This window comes from Vipera berus (genome assembly GCF_964194415.1).
Source record: "Vipera berus genome assembly, chromosome: 1".
Taxonomy (NCBI): Eukaryota; Metazoa; Chordata; class Lepidosauria; order Squamata; family Viperidae; genus Vipera; species Vipera berus.
The window spans coordinates 147,852,210-147,869,891 of record NC_138202.1 but is presented as its reverse complement, the minus strand read 5'-3'; the positions used below and the strand labels follow the sequence as shown (position 1 = coordinate 147,869,891).

The window sequence follows — 17,682 nt, the reverse complement described above, 5'->3', positions numbered from 1 at the left end:
AACTGCTGTAATTCTCCCCCCCAAGTTGCAGTTTTTCAAAATTATTTGGGAGGGCAGAAGCAGATGAAAGGGAATTTTCCTTAGCCTTTTGTCCATGTCTATACATCTGAGAGCCCTCCATTGAGGTGAATGGAAGAGGGATCCCTCTGCTGGTAGGTGGTGGTATTTTTCTCTGATTTTTGGATGGCCCCGACTGGGCATGCTCAGAGTTGGATGGCCCCGACTGGGCATGCTCAGAGTTCATTTGAGCCGGGATTTGGGCCTGAAGAGGGACTGAAGGCCGCAGAAGCCCCGAAGATTCCTCCTGAAGCCCTCCCCGGCACTGAAACACTCACTGGGGGGCGAAGAGTGCAGGATGGAGCCGGGATGGCCCAGAGATGCCGTGGATTGCCTGGAGGAGCCCATCGCTGGTCCTGAAGACCCTGGAGGCGGCTGAAGACGGTGCTGGAGGAGGGGGCCTCGTCCGGAGGCCCCCTGAAGACCATCTAGCAAGCAGGGCGTCTGGGTGGCGGCGAAAAGTAGGCCGGAGGTCCCGGGGGTTCACTGGGGGCCCTCTGGGGTTGCAGGACGTAGCTGGGAGGCTCCAGGCTGGACGCCTCCCAGCAGTTAGGCCCCGGGGAGAGGGTTGGAGGCCTCGGAGCTCCTTCGGGAGCCTCCTGGGGGTAGCGAGGGAGGCTGGCTACCCCCGATGTCGAGGCCGCGGTCCTTTTGGCTTCCAGGGCTGCAACCAGGACCTGGATGGCTGTTTCAAGCCCTGCTGTAGCAGTCTCGGCTGGGCAGGCTTCGATGCCATCATAGGCCTGGAGGCTTTCCGGTGGGGAGGACCGGGGGGTTTCCGTGCTGCTTCGGCTGGATGCCACCGATTGCTGGGCCTCGAGGCTTGGCTGAGGCCTATCAAGCCACGTGGGTGTCCTGGGGGCCGCCATCTTGCTTCCGGTTGGCCCCGGAAGCTGCAGATCACAGTTTGGCGGGAAATTTCCCGCCGAAGACTCTGGGGTCCCGGGGTCCCTCAGGGTGGCTGGCGCCATGTTAGGGGGCCTTGTGGGCGCTGGGGAAGAACTTACCCCGTGTCCAGAGGCCCCCTGCGCTGTCATCCCTCGTGGAGAGGCTTGTGGCATCCTTTGTGCTGCAAGGAGCGTTAGGAGCAGCTCCTTGCGTTCCTGGTCAGTCATCTGGTCCACGCGGCGCCTGTCTTGGGCCCGGGCCATTTCCGCTGCGTCTGGGCAGTCTTGGGTGGACTGTAAGCCTTCCATGCTTCCCTCTGTGGCTTGCAGCTGTGGGGAGGCATGCGAAGGGGTCCCTGGAGCAAAGCTTGCGTCAGGGGCTGGACTCCTTGTCACAATCGGGGATCTCCTGCCATCCGTCTCAAATGGGTTCTTGCTGGAACCTCCAGGCATCTTGCTTGTAGCTGCTGGCTTGGAAGCGTTGCCTCAAACCATTCTGTCTGCTACCAATTTGTGAGATGGCCTCACGAGACCGATGGTTCGTTAAGGTGCTTCCAAGTAAAAGGCAGCACGCAGGGATGCAATCAGATAAAGCTTTATTTAACGATAGAGTAAATAGAAAGAGTTCCCTGGCATGGAGGCATCCATGCCTGGGTTGAGCTCATGGATCAGCAAGCAAGCAAGCAGAAGAGAAGAAGAGGAGAGCAGCCCCTCAGCAGAGGTTTTTATAGGGGGTCCTCAGCCCCTCCCTTACCAATTAACTCTCTCCAATGGGGATGCAGGGGCCGGGGACCCCTGACCCACCAGTGGGAGCAAAGATGCCTCTTTGCTCCCATCTGATGACCTTTTGGGGGAACTGCCATGGCTGGCACAAAAACATCTAACAGTATCAGTTCTCACTCATTGGAACATTTGATCTTAAAATGTTGCAACATCTACATTTTTGTTGGGAAGTTGCCCCATAAGGCCTATGAACAAAGATAACAAAAACTAGGATCTGTTCTTTCTGTTCCAGGGCATAGAAAAACAGAGTAGTGAATGTAAGTTACAGAGAAGCAGATTCCAAATTAGAAAATACTTCAAAGCAGCCAGAGGACTTTCTCAGTGGTACTCATTATCCAAAAAGGAACTGAAGTTCGGTTCATTGGCTGGGTTCAAATGGAGACTAGACAACACTTGACTGAGATATTTTGATTTATGGCCTGAATGTCATCTTCCAGCACTGTGAATCTATAGCATACAACATTCCCATAATTTTCTCAGTCAAAACATTGGAAAGTTGTTCAATAAAAAAAATGATATAAGGATTTGGCAAGCCTTGTTCTTGACAAATCCATGATGTCTCCTATTAATTACAACATCATTTTCAAAATGCTTAGAGATTAATTGTTGCAATGTTCTCTTGAATCTTTTAAGATATTGATTACAGATTGTTTTTCTGAAGACAGGAACAGTTGTCTTCCTTTAGTCTTCTACCCATTCTCCAATATTGTTAAAAAGATAATAAAGGTTTGGCTCAACCAGCAGCAATTTCTTCACACCCCTTCAATGCAATCTGACTATTGCTGGAAATTTTTTATGATTTCTTTTATGAGTCCGTTGGAGTTGGAGGGCTGTAATAAATTTAAATAAAGGTTAGTAGTTGAAAGAACATTCAAATTAGTGCAAAATAATACTTAAGATCACACTAGATAACCTTCTGTTTGTTAACAGAAGAAAAATATTGATAGTAAAAAAATAAAACAGTCAACAAATGTGAGGATTATCTGAGATGCATTTAAAGTAGTAAAATAAGACAATATCTTCTGTATCTTGGTGGGGAAAATGAAATAATTATTTCTTTGTTGTTAGCATTTAACCACCTTGACTGAGCAGCTGATATGCTTTACATTTAAAAAACTTTTTATTGCTTGTTGCATTCTTTAACAATTTCATAGGAAAGAATGTCACTTTTCATTAGTTTCTCCTTCTTATAAAAGACAAATGTCTCCCATAAAGGATAAGGTTAGAACTGTTATCTGGTCATGTAAGGGTAAATCACTGACAATCTTTTTCCGCCAGCAAGATGTGTATTCCAGAAACAAGTTGCTCTTAACAGTGGAAAGCTAGATCAGGGCTTTTCAACCAGTGGTACGGGTACCACCTGTGGTACATTGGCAGCTGGCAGATGGTACACGACCATCCTAGAAAAGTGGTAGCGAGGAAGGGGAATGAGCTGAACCGGTGGCAGCACCGCACAAGCCTGAGTGAGAGACGGCTGGAGCTGCAGGGCTGTCAGGGCTCAGCAGAAGCACCAGGATCAGCACTTCTTCGGGGCTGTCAGGGTTCAGGGGAAGCGCCAGGATCAGTGCCAGGCTCCAGCCGGAGCTTGATGCTGATCCTGGTCCTTCTGCTGAGCCCAGAAGAAGCACCGATCAGCTGCAATGTTGCAACATCTCCAGGGTCTTGTGATTTACATTCAGATGCTTGGTAACTGATTCATATTTATGACAGTCACAGTGTCCCAGGGTCATGTGAAGTGACCCAAACCTGCTGCAACCACCCAACAAGGGGGGGAATAAAAACCAAACATCCTTCCCACCCCACCCCCGCTGCCAATCCTCAACAGAAATGCTCACAACAATGAAAACCTTGGACAGGAGGAAGAGCGCCGCCGGGCAGGCAGGTAGGTGTCTTGCTTGGCTGTGGCTTGGGGGGCACTTTTTTCAGTGCCATTGTAACTTTGAACAGTCACTAAGCGAACTGTTATAAGTCAAGGGCTACCTGTACTTTATCACTTTTTTTGGGTTATCGAGTTTTTGACACCTTGCTAGGCGACTGGTGGTACTTGGATGTTGCCATATCCTAAAAGTGGTACAATGGGTGAAAAGGTTGAAAAGCCCTGAGCTAGATCTTAAGACTGTCATAGCATCTGGGTGGTCATGTGATGCACATTTGGACCTTTTCAACTAACAGGCATTTGTGACCATCACTGCATCCCACACTCATGATTGCCATTCATGTGTTTCCCAGCTGGCTTCCAACAAGCAGAATCAAAGAAACCAGCAGTGAAATTACAAGTCAGTCATGTGATGTGTTGCTTAATGACCACAGTGATTCACTAAACAACCGCAGCAGGAGGTTGTAACTCTATTGAGCCAGGTCTTAATTACTGCTTTGTGTAGCAATGAAGTTGCCAGTCCCAACTGCAGAGTTGTTAAGTGAAGGCTATTTGTATGTTTAATGTGATCATATTTACATATCCCGAGGCACAAATGACCAGGCTCAAATTATCCTGCTTTAGGCACAAAATAATAGAGTTGGAAGGGAAGGTCTTCTAGTCCGACCCCCTTTTCAAGCAGGAGACCCTATACTATTTTAGACAAGTGGTTGTCCGCTCTTTTCTTAAAAAGCTCCAGTGATGGTGCACACACAAGCAAAGGCACGTGCAAAGACCCAGCTGTCTGAAAAAAGGCTCAAGTGTAGAAAAGGTGGAAGGAAAGCGAAGACAACCACAGCAGCAAGGTGGATGGATTCCGTTAGTGGAGATGACAACACCATCATTTTAGGGACAGATCGTCAAGGAGGAAATCTGTCTGCGTGGGTCACAAGGAGTCGGAGTCGAAAGAACGTGATGGCATTATAATCACTCACCCACTTAGGTATAAATAAATGACTGCTGCTTTAACGTTCAACAAAGTAAGAATGCACAGCACAAGACATTGTGGGCTGTTCCCTGACACCACTGGATGACATCGCCAGGGCTCATTGCCTTGGAAGAGTGAGGAAGATTCTCAGGGATGACTCACACCCTGGACGGTATCTCTTTACTCTCCTACCATCCGGTAGGATATAGGAATATAGCCAGCCGTACCAACAGGCTAAGGGACGCGGTAGCTCAGTGTGTTAGGACGCTGAGCTTGTCGATCAGATGGTCGGCAGTTTGGCGGGTCGAATCCCGAGTGCCGTGTAGCAGAGTGAGCACCTGTTACTTGTCCCAGCTTCTGCCAACCTAGCAGTTCGAAAGCACCTAAAAATGCAAGTAGAAAAATAGGGACCACTACGGTGGGAAGGTAACAGCATTCTGTGCGCCTTTGGCGTCTAGTCATGCCGGCCACATGACCACGGAGACGTCCTCGGACAAGCGCTGGCTCTTCGGCTTTGAAACGGAGATGAGCACCGGCCCCTAGAGTCGGAAACGACTAGCACGCATGTGCGGGGGAACCTTTACCTTTACCAACAGGCTGAAAAATAGCTTTTATCCGTGGGCTGTTAGGCTTTTAAATGGGACATAATCTTATGCAGAATTGACTTGGGAGGCCGGTGTGTGGTGTAGTTGGTTCACAGTGTGGTGGGATGGAGGGTTTGTTGTCACTGTGTGTTGGGGGGAGAGAGCACAGGGGGGGGGAGGCTCAGCTAATCTCAATGTACACATGTTGTACTTTGACAATAAAGGTTTATTATTATTATTATTAATCACAATTCCGGCAGGAATACATTAAGACAGCGCCTGGAACAAGCGCGCGCTTGCGTTTCCCCACCTGCCACCAATCAATTTCCTCCCTCCCCCTCTTCTCTCTCGGCCCCACCTTCCCGCGCCTACTTGAAATCCCATTTGACTCGCGAGAAAAAGACAGGAAAATGACGCAGGCAGAACCTGCTCTTCAGACGAGGCCCTAGATCTAGAAAGGATAGAACTACAGAATTTGTCGTGACAATTACTCCAAAAACACTTCCAGGTAGCGTTTCCTTCTATTTTTGATCGGCGCAAAACGGATCGACATATCGTGACGTGCGTTCAATACCTCGTCTCTTTGTTTCGAAATCAGAAAGCAGCTTTGAGACCGTTTTTGTTTTCTCGATTTCTAACTCTACGCACGGTTTTTTCCCCACCCCGAGGACCCCAATTTTTTTTTTTTGCTACACCGTTGCCTATTCCTTACGTCGAAGCTTCTCTATTCAGCGGGGTACACCCACACCTATACACACCCACACCCGCTCGCGCGTCGATGCTGGCTGCTGAAAGAAGAAACTATCCAAGGCAACTACTATTCACGGTTTCTTGTTATCGGGAATGCCGGATTTGGGATTCTTCGAATCCGGCGGCTACTAGACGACCCCGGGCAGAGAGGGCGCGTCGGGGTCCTTGGCGATGGCGGAACAGGAAGTGGAGGAGCGGAGGGGGCGTGGCCGCGTCGAGGGCGGGGACTGCTGCGAAGTGAGTCGCGTCCTGAGCTCGGAGCGGCTGCCGAACCGGACCGTGCCAGGTTGACCCCCTCGGGGTGGTTGTCGTTAACGTTCGGGCCGCCGCCGCCGCCGCCAACGTTGTCATGCCGCTCTTCGCCCCCAACCCCTTCGAGCAGGATGTGGGTGAGTGGAACAGGAGTGGAGGAGATTTTTCTGCCCGGCAGGAAAAGAGCAGCAGCCGCCCTTAAAGGCGGCCAACGGGCACGGGCACGGGTCGGTTCCCCCCCACACACACACAATCCCCGGGGGAGATCAGCTCCGTCGGCGAGGCCGACCTCTGCCCACCCATTTCCCTCCGGCGGAGGACGGGCGCAGGACGGAGGAGGCTCTCCTTTTCCGTCCCGACAAGGTGGTCGGTCGTCCTCTGGCTGAGGATCTGAGTTGAGGCCACCTGTCCGGGAGAGGAAGTGGAGCAAGAGACCCCTGGTACCTGGAGGGAACAAGATTTATCTCCCCCCTCTTAAGAGGTTCAAATGATTTTGAGAAATACTCTCTGGCGGGGGAAACCTGATCTTCGTCCTCGTCGCCAGATCAGACCCGAAGCGGAGAGCGAACGATTTGCCCAAGATTAAATTTTAAGTGTGGATCCTAATCTGGACTATTTATTCCCTCTTTTGCCGTTGTTTTAAAGCAGGGGTGTCAAACTCAATTTCATTGAGGGCCACATCAGCATTGCGGTTGTCCTGGGGGGGAGGGGCGGGTGGGTATGGCCTGGGTGGGCATGGCTGGAGTCCATATGGCCTACTGGGTGGGCGTGGCCAGCTCTACATCTTCACATCAAGGGTGCCTATGGGGGCCTGGGCAGGAGTGGGACAGATCTGAGGGTCTCTGGCAGAAGGAGGGTCTCTGGGCCAGGGCCAAGGCAGTGGGGGCCGTTCCCTCACTGTTTCCAGGATGGCTTCGCGGGCCACATGAAACCACTTCGCAGGCCGGATTCGGCCCCCGGGCCTTGTGTTTGACATGTCTGTTTTAAAGGCAAATTGGCTTGGGGGGGGAAATAATAATAATCCACAGGCGCACCTCTAGGAGTATATTCGGTCATATTGTCAGAATTAGAACTATGGACACCTTTTAAAGTGAGGGGGGAGAATAAGTCAGAAACTAAAGCCAAATGACTTCATATCAAAAGAAGTAATAGTTTTAACTTTCGGCTGAAAAACAATATTTACAGCTAAGTGGAGAGTTGTGTTTTTTTTAATGCTAGTAGAGAAGGAATTGCCACATTTCACTAAATGACCATTGAAAGGAATTTATTTTGCATTCCCAACAACTAAACCCTATTTGGTGAGTCTTTTGATCAGCGCAAGTTTATAAGGCAAGAAAAGGGTCTTCAAAATGTAACTTATACAACTGGAATTAGGAGAGGTGGCTAGTTATGTTAACGATTCAAAGACCAGTTTTGATTGGTAGGAATAAAAATTAAATTCGTAAAAAGTCTTAAATAATCCTCGACTTACAACCACAATTGAGCCCAAAATTTATGTTGCTCAGTGAGAAGTTTGTTAAATGAGTTTGCTCCCTTTGTTAAGTGAATCACTGCAGTTAAATTAGCAACATGGTTGTTAAGTAAATCTGATTTCCCAATTGACTTTGCTTGTCAGAAGGTCATAAAAGTTGATCATATGACCCTTGGACACTGCAACCATGATAAATATGAGTAAGTTGCCAAGGATCTAAATTTTGATCATGTGACCATGGGGATGCTGCAACAATAATAAGTGTGAAAAATGGTCACAAATAACTTTTCGGTGCTGTTGTAATTTTGAACAGTCACTGTTACATTAGCTGTAATTGATTGGTGTCTTGGTCTGACTATATAGAGCTGTTGCTTGTTTAAACCTCAAAAATAAAGATCTTTATTCCAAAATCTAATGATATAAATTTTCAAGGTACTAATGTTGAACTTCTTAGGTTTGTTTGCCCTCTTTGCTACTTTATACCTTTATTTTAGCTTCTCTTGCTTAGTTGAATTCATGAGAATTGGATCTAAAAGTGAAATAATTCATGACTTTACAAATTATCTAAAGTTGTGTATTACAAAAAGGTATTAGGCAAGAAATTATACATCGGTAGAGGTGACTTGACATTTTTTTCTCACTTGCAATAGTACAGCTATTAAGTCATCTGCATGTTGCAGGATGTCATTTCTGATTGGTGAATATGTTAAAATTAGAGAATGAGTATCTTTACAAGCTGTAAATACCTGAAACAAATGTCCTGTTAAAACTTAGTTGGATTTACAGTATTTTATGTGTATATGTGTATAAGGTAAGTATAAGGCTTAGTACATTATGTATTTGCAGATTTGAGTCTCAGTTGTACTGTACATTGTCATGAATTATTTTTCAAGAAATACATTTTTCATGTCTAAAAGTACCTGATCAAAAATTATTTTTAAAATGTCAGCTACTAAAACAATTACAACCTTTAACAATTGCACATTGAAAAAAATCAGCACACAGTGCTTTCAAAAATTAAAAAAGTCTTTCGAGTTTTCTAAAAAAAGACATAACCAAGAAAACATTTTTCTGCAGAAGGTAGTTTGATGTTTTAGTATTACAGCTGAGAAAGTTGACTTGCCAGTGTTTGCCTCTAGGGATTAATGTTCTTCATGGACAAGAACAGAGACACATAAGTGACATATAACATTAAGTTGTAATGTGGTTTAATGTTGCCTTTGGTTTAGCCTCACTGTGAAAGCCCTCAAGAAGGAACTATTGTTACAAACTACAGTGGCTGAATTTGCACATAGTATTTTACCATACATGAACCCTTAAAATAATGTTCATGCATAAAATAATGCATAAAAATAACAAAAAACTCACAATGAAATTCATTTCTGGCCTATTTAATCCATGTTTTTCAACATAGCAAGGCGACACTGAATCCTGGCATGTAAAAATTCCCACCGGTGTGGATGCTAGCTTTGCACTATGTATAACATTTTTAAAAAAGATTATATTTTTCCATCACAATTTCTCATGGAACCTCTAGCGACCTCTTGTGGAACCGTAGTTGAGAAAAACTGGGTTAGAGCCTAGAATATTGGAAGATTATTTTTCAATGTGTGCAGATGTTGGATTGTATAAACATTCAAAAGAGATTTTAAATTGAGTAGATGGGAAATTAGCTGCAATTTAATAAAAATTTACGGGCTTTATATTAAATTCCTGTCAGAAGCAATTATGTTTTATGTTAGCTGAAGCTTTCAGAAACTTAACACAAGTTTCTACTCAGATTTATATAATATGACATGCCTTTTATTAATGAGAAAACATTTACTATCAGAACCATTTTTTTTCTCTTGAGAACTTAAATGGTAGTGTTTTGCTGATGAAAGTTGCAATCCTGTGCTTGCTTCCTCAGTTTTTATTGATGTAAATTGTTTAACTGCTGTTTTAATTTCTGGTGACAAGATGTTTTTAATTCCAAGATGTACAAATCACATTTTTAAATATTTCACCAAGAGAGAGAGGATAAATAGAGGATAGAATCAAAACTTGAGCTTTTTAAAAATAAACTTTTGTATTTATAAATGTTCATAGGAATATTTAATTCTAGCACAATGCGCATCGTGTATCTTTAGAAAAATCATACAATGCTCTTGCGTGTTTTTGTAATCAGAAGATCATAGAGATAAAATTTACGAATGGTCCTGGAGGTCATTTAGCCCAGTGCAGAAATCTACTATTATATCACCTTCAGCAGATGACCATTCTAGACTGCTTAAACACAGAACAAAGAAGGGTCTGGTACTTCCTAAGATAGTCTTTTCCATTACCGAATAGCACTTATCTTCCAGAACATCTTCCTCATGTCCACCTCCAATTTGCTTCCTTGTAATTTAAACCCGCTATTGTTTGTCTTCCTGAACAGATTTGCAAGGTGCTTCCTAAATACATTTTTCTCAGTTCTCGTGTATTGTAACCTATTACTTGCCAAGAGTCCCTCATCTTGGAAATATATCCCATGATCAAACTAGTATTCTTCTCTCTTTTCTTGGACCAAGAAGGACTCAAGAAAATATCACCTGTGTCCTCAGCACGATCCTCTTGGTCAGGGGTCTTCAAACTTGGCCCTTTTATGACTTGTGCACTACAACTCACAGAATTCCTCAGCCAGGCATGCTGGCTGAGGAATTCTGGGAGTTGAAGTCCACAAGTCATAAAAGGGCCAAGTTTGAAGACCCCTGCTCTTGGTGCTTTACAGTACCATACGGTAACTTTGTGGCTGTATCATTTGCTCCCATATGGATTAGTGAGGAGGGATATTGGTTAGTAGACATCACGTATTTTGGGAACCTTATGTACCGGTATGTATGCATTTTTTTTTTTATACGCCATCCAGTCTTAAGGACTCTACAGGGCTAAGAATCTTATAAAATTACAAAGAAAAAGACCAAACCCCAAATATACATAAAACTAAAAAGTAGAATACATAGAAGTAGAGGATTGTCAGATGTTCTCAGAGCTGACTGAATGTCTCTAGGTAATAAGTAGTTATCGAAAAAGCCCACTTTTGAGGGCCTGTCAGTTGGCAGTCTTGTAAAAATGAGATCTGTAGGGAGTTGACCACGGTGGGAAGGTAACAGCGTTCCGTGCGCCTTTGGCGTCTAGTCATGCCGGCCACATGACCACGGAGATGTCCTTGGACAAGCGCTGGCTCTTCGGCTTTGAAACGGAGATGAGCACCGGCCCCTAGAGTCGGAAACGACTAGCACGCATGTGCGGGGGAACCTTTACCTTTACCTTTTAAGGGAGTTGACTATATTTGAACGGATGGAACATTAAAATGAGTATTCGAGAATGTGGCCCCTTATATAACCAGATCCAAAACTATGCAGAGATTGGTGGTGAGATGGGCAGCCATATAAATCTACTTAGTAAATAAATAAAACCCAGTGCTTCTCCTAAGCCAGTGGATTCATCTATACAAGATCAACTCATAACCGTCCAAATTGATACAGCACATTCTAATATACCAGCTGTAGGTTTTGAATATTCTTTAAAGAGAGGCCCATGATGAGTACATTACAACAATTCCTCAGAAGGTGACTGGAAGACAGGTGATTGTGAGCAAGACCTCCTGACCCAGGAATGTCCACAATTGGCACAAAGAAGTAACAGTGGTAAAGTTATTGTTGTTATATTTTTTAATCTGCTACCAGCCCTCCTGGATAAACCAGACAGGAAACATGACTAGGTGAGCTAAATCTACTTTATTGTAAGGCTACGTTAACACAATTTTGCAAGTCTGAAAGTACAAAACTCCCACTCCACTTTTAATGGCTTAATCCATTAGGCTGCGTTCTTTCTAAGTTTCTTTCTCTGACTATTAAACCACTGAGAGCGCCTTCCTCTTTTGTCTGATTGTTTCCTGGGCAGTGTCTCTTCCCCTGTCCACATTCCATTACACTTGCCCTTTATATAGGTCAACTATATATAGGTCAACTCAAGGCAGTGAACATATCTACTACTCATGCCCCCTATTTCCTCACAACAATAACTTTGCGAGGTGGGTTAGATCGAGAAGAATAACTGGCCCAAAGTCGCTCAGTTGACTTTGATGCCTGAGAATGCCTAAAACTCACAGCCTCTTGGTTTCTAGGCCGCTACCATAACCACTGCACCAAATTCAATAAAAGTTCAGAAGTTCTCACAGGAAAATGCTACGGTTGGGAAACATCTCTAAGTCAAATAACACACTTGTTCTTACTGAACTCCTTGCAAACCAATTTACCTCCTCCCCGCCCCATAGTTTCAACATATGTTAAAGAGAAGTAGAAGAAAACCGAGCCCTCAGCCACTTCATATAGTAGAGTAGGGTTATTCTTCCATCACATTTGAAACTCGCCCTTCAGGAAGAAAGGCAACTACTACAAGTTAATGCCCCCCCCCCGGCAATAGTACTGAAATCCACTGACAGATGGCTCAAGAAAGACCACGTTGTGCTCCCTCAATCCCAGTTTCTCAGTAGGTTGCCCATAAGCATGACTAATGCAAGCATGACTGTACTGTAAAGGTAAAGGTTCCCCCGCACATGCGTGCTAGTCGTTTCCAATTCTAGGGGCCGGTGTTCATCTCCGTTTCAAAGCCGAAGAGCCAGCGCTTGTCCGAGCACGTCTCCGTGGTCATGTGGCCGGCATGACTAGACGCCAAAGGCGCACGGAACGCTGTTACCTTCCCACCGTAGTGGTCCCTATTTTTCTACTTGCATTTTTAGGTGCTTTCGAACTGCTAGGTTGGCAGAAGCTGGGACGAGTAACAGGCGCTCACTCTGTTACGCGGCACTCGGGATTCGACCCGCCAAACTGCTGACCTTCTGATCGACAAGCTCAGCGTCCTAACCTGCTTAGCCACCGTGTCCCTTGACTGTACTGTACCCTGGCCTTAAACTGGGCTCCAAACAGTTCCCTTCCTTTAGGTCTCAGTAGAGCTGTTGGCCGACCCTTCTCTCTACACTTGCTCCCAGAAAGATCTGAACTGTAGACAAATCTAAATCTTGTTTTCTCCAGGGAGGAAAACACACATGTTCCCAGCAAGTCATGAGAGCAAGGGATTTTTTTGTCTATGCATTCTTCCAATAAACAGAAGGGAGAGAGGGGAAAAAATTCTCATTAAGATCCTCATTATATCCCCCAAAACAGCCACACAGAACACCTAACGAATTGTCCCTGCCATTGGTTTTTGAGAGGAAAAGGGATTTTGTTACAACTGACCAGTGGACTTTGTCACCAAATTTTTGTTTGCTTCCCCTATTTGCTCACTCAGTAATTTTGTTATTTCTGAAATGGATATCTTTACTTGATATTTACTAAGGAGCAAATGTAGTTCAGAGCATTTGAAGGGCATTGGGTTTGGGAAAATTGATTTAGAAAACGTGAGAATGGATTGTTCCACTAGAAATTCAGCTTCCTAAGGTAAAGCTGATATGTATGTATGAAGTTCATTGTAAATGGACTTTGATTTTTTACATGAGCCACACTTTTTTAGTCAACATTATAAAAAGCTCATCTGTTAATTTATTTCTTTCAGTCACTTCCTTACTCTCAATCTACAAAATGCTACTTAAACAAAATGAATTGATGTAAATGTTTCTTTGCTGTTATACTGAGCCTGATAAGTATTATTTTGAGTTTCTTTCAATGTGTGGAACCTAAGGTTGTAAACACCAATCCTCTAGATTTAGAAGATATAAGAAGACGATTATTTAGCTTTTAGTAAAGACTAACATCTCTCAATGAAAGGATAGTTTCTGTTCTCAGAAATCTCATAGGGAATATTCTGTTGTAAAAACCCTTAATCTGAATTCCATTGTAACAATTTAATACCGAAATAGTTGCTTTTTCTTGTGAAAAGTATTATATTGTCATGGCTCTGATAGATGAGATTAGTAAAAAGAACGCCAAGACAAAAAAGTTTCTTTAAAGAACATATTTACTTGGCTACATAGTATTGGCTCGATCAAAGGTGAACCCAAGACTGATTTTTTCCCCCAAAGTTTACAATGTTACAAAGTTGAACTTCTCACCCCAGTAATGTGTCATAAATCACAATCCCCAATTAACTACTTGTGCAGGCTTTCTAACGGAAGCTTTAGCCCGCCAAAATGCAACTAGCAAGGACCTTGGTTCCCACAGAACAATTTATTGTTTTGACTAAGCTAAAAAACACTCATTCCCCCTCCCAATTCTGTGGCAACCGAAAACAAAGGGAAAATGGCTTCAGCCAAATTGGTTTGTAGAATTGACATAGCAGTGAGGTAGAGGGACAAGTAATCTTGCATAATATAACTACTATTTTGAATGTACACCCATTTGGCTTCAAATGATTGTATTTTCTGCCAAGGAATGCAGGGCTGTTGTTTTCTTGACTCTCTTAGTAGATGTTGATTCCACTGATCATGATGTCCTTTTGAATGATTGAAAGTGCAATGACTTCAGACCTTTATAATGGTTAAACTGACATAATTATGTTGGCAGCTTCTAGTCTACTTCATGGATTTTGAGGTGCCACAAATTTAATCATCTCATGTTTTTCAGTTTTTCTGTGAAAATATAGAAAACAATCATTTGAAGACTTAGATGACTCATTTGTTAATGATAGACTAAGGAATTTCTGAATTATGATCGAAAAGCCTATTTGGGGTTGGGGAAAAATGAGAGGTAACACACGGAAAATATACAAGAAATAGAAAACAGCTAATGTAGATAGAGGTGTTGAGCCATTTTGGGTTGAACCTGCATAACTTGCATAGTAAACAGTTGAGTACAGTCCCACATTTGTTTTTACTTCTAGGAACCCTGATTAGCGTAGATGCACGTATTCACTTTGTGTTCACACTGAACTTTGACATTATGCTGGTTGTTATTAGTCTGACATACCTGTACTATTGCTGTGCTGGTTAATTACCCACTCCCAAACCGAACTAAAAATTTTATCTATAATATTCTCCAAAAATGCATGTTTTTTTTAAAAAAAGTGAAAAAATACAACAGTAAAAGGGAAAAATGAAACAAAGTATAACAATTAACAGTTATAATTCTACCAGAATATATAATTATCTAATATAAATATTATTCAAGTACATATATATTTATTTCTAGTATACTTACATAACTATTATTCTTTATTAACCTTCTGTATTTTGTGTAAATGAGTTCCATATTGTATTATACTTGTCCCTACAAGGTCTATGTTTATAGGCAACCCACTTTTAGGTAGCAAGTCCATTGAGTGAAAGGGGCCATGCATTTTTCTTTCCGATGCTGCAGAATCAGTCTTTTGGCAATAGTAAGGTCATAGAAAATCTATTTGCGTTGTCCAGTTGTCAAATTCCATGCAGTAGGTATGTAATGAGCCTTGGTGGAGCAGTGGGCTGATGCCTCCTTAAGTAACACCAGCTGCCTGCAATTAGTGCAGGTTCGCATCCCACCAGGCTCAAGGTTGACTCAGCCTTCCATCCTTCCCAGGTAGGTAAAATGAGGACCCAGATTGTTGGGGGCAATTAAGCTGACTTTGTAATAATGCCGCTTGGGGTGTTTGTGAAAGCCCTAACAAGCAGGCATATACATAGAATGAAGGCTACTGCTAAGCTTGTAAGCCGCCCTGAGTCTTCGGAGAAGGGCGGGATATAAATGTAATAAAAATAAATAAAATAAATAAATAAATAATGCAAAATTTTAGCTTTTGTTGCCCAATCATTTATATAGTCCACCATTTTCTCCCAAAATGTAGTAAATATTGGACATTGTAAAAATACGTATTTTAAAGAAGCATTATCATTATCTCTCCATCAAAATGGTATCTCTTTTTTGAGAATGTATATATTTGCATAAAATTTATTTTAATGTTTTGTTCCTTTTCTGTTATTTTAAAAGCAGTAAAATGTAAATATATACAAAAAATTACTTATAATATTACTGTATCCATAGACCGAACAGTTTTCAGTAACTATCGACCAGTCTTCAAATTTCCCTATTTGGGGAAGGTTTTTGAGAAGATGGTCAGCTTACAGCTGATAACCTAGGAAATGTATTCCAGATGTGTTTCAGCCAGGTTTCAAGCTGGGATTTATTACTAAGATAGCTTTGGTTGTGCTTGTTGATTGGTGAACAATGGGACATCCCATCAGTGGCTGATAAGGGCCGCCCACTGATCCTAGCAGCACAATAACAGGCACTAGGCATCAGATGCATAGAAGCAAAGGTTTACCACACTAGATAAGACCTGAGGCCCAGACTGTGCAAAGAGGGCTCAAAGAAGTCCAACACATAGTTGCAGAGGATAAGTTATAGGCAGGAACACCATACATTGAACGGCACTACCAAGAAGATCCACACAGTATAGGGGCTAGATCAGGGATCTTCAAACTTGGCCCTTTTATGACTTGTGGACTTCAACTCCCAAAATTCCTCAGCCAGCGTGCCTGAATGAGGAATTCTGGGAGTTGAAGTCCACAAGTCATAAAAGGGCCAAGTTTGAAGACCCCTGGGCTAGATTCTTCTAACTCCAGATGGGAAATTCCACAAAAGGTTGTGGAGAATAACAGGGCTAAGATCCTGTGGGACTTTTAGATCCAGATGGACAGGCAGATACTGGTCAATCAACTGGGACATTATGGTGGTAGACTGAGAATCAGAAGACAGCAGTAGTGATACCGTGTTTCCCTAAAAATAAGACCTGGGTTTATTTTTTGCCTCCAAAACAGGCACCAGGTCTTATGAGGGGGAGTGTCTTTTCCACGCACCTTCAACAGCAACGCCCAGCCGGCCCACTTCTGCAGCCAAAGGGGCAGCTTCATTCTGCAGCTGAGGATGGAGCTCCAGACTGCATTTTGCAGTCAAAGGCCTTTCTGGAAGGCCACTGCAGCCAAGAACCGATCTACGGATTTATCCATAGCTCGGTTCTCGGCTGCAGAGGTCTTGCAGAACTGAGCTATTGAATCCATAGCTCGGGTCTCGGCTGCAGTGGCCTTCCGGAAAGGCCTCTGACTACGAAATGCAGGCCGGGGGATGCCACAGAAGAAATAGGCCGGCCTGGCTGCAAGGTTAGTGGGTGCAGTCCACATGGGGCAACACCCCCCTCTACCCCCACCCTAGCTTGATTTTTAGGTGTGAACCTCGCCCCAAAATAAGGGCTTATTTTGGGGGTAGGGCTTATATTAGTCCCCCCCCAAAATCAAGCTAGGGCTTATTTTGGGGGTAGGCCTTACTTTTGGGAAAAACATGGTAGATGCAGTGGTGTCAAGAGACAGCAATATCAGAAAGAAAGAGTACACGAAGCTGGAAATATACCAGGGCCTGATGGAGGAACTAGAGGTGACATGTAAAGCAAAGGCCAAAGTTGCCCAGTGATGGTAGGAGCACTCGGGTCTATGACTCCAGCAGATCCCAGGAAGGGCGCAGTGTGAGGTTCTGCACAGGTTCTAAGGTTCTGCACAAAATCTCCAGTCTTCCACATCTGGCAGAGGACCCAAGATTGAGGAAGACATACCACTCATAGGGGTGAGAAGGGAGAAGTTTTTAATATATAATTTTTATTAAAAAAACATTTTTTAAAGAATTAAAAACTATACTTTTGAAAGAATAAAGAAAAATAGTAAGTAGAAAAAAGGGCAAAGAAAGAAGAGAAAGAAAACAAAAATTTTAAATAAGCAGCTTCCAATTTTCTTAACAGCTGTTAAAAGTACATTTATATTTCACCCCTTCTCTCTAAGCGGTTATATCACAATTTTGTTCTTTCCTATCTAATTAGCAATCCCATAAATCATAAGTTCATTTCTTGCTTTTTTCAGCAAAAAGCCCATAGGGGTTTCCAGTCACTGATAAACGTAGTTATTGTCCGTCCTCAATTTGCCATCTCTGCTAGTTGTGTCATCTTCGCCAACTATTTGTGGATATTTCAGAGTCTTTTTGCTTTTGCAATTATTCAGTGTCCATCGGCAATAATGTCTCGTATTCCTAGGGATTTTTAGTTGTGCCATTGAATAACAAGATGTATCTGGGTATCTA

General features: G+C 43.5%; 1 protein-coding gene across 2 annotated transcripts in view; it reads left to right on the top strand.

Moving 5' to 3' along the window:
- The first annotated feature begins 6,114 nt into the window (after nucleotides 1-6,114).
- Nucleotides 6,115-17,682, top strand: part of STAM2 (signal transducing adaptor molecule 2) — a 33,130-nt gene continuing 21,562 nt past the window's right edge. For both annotated transcript variants that reach the window (XM_081313079.1, XM_081313078.1), the window contains exon 1: nucleotides 6,115-6,293. In XM_081313079.1, the coding sequence (XP_081169205.1) occupies nucleotides 6,254-6,293 (40 nt within the window). In that variant the 5' untranslated portion in view covers nucleotides 6,115-6,253. The remainder of the gene's footprint in view (nucleotides 6,294-17,682) is intronic.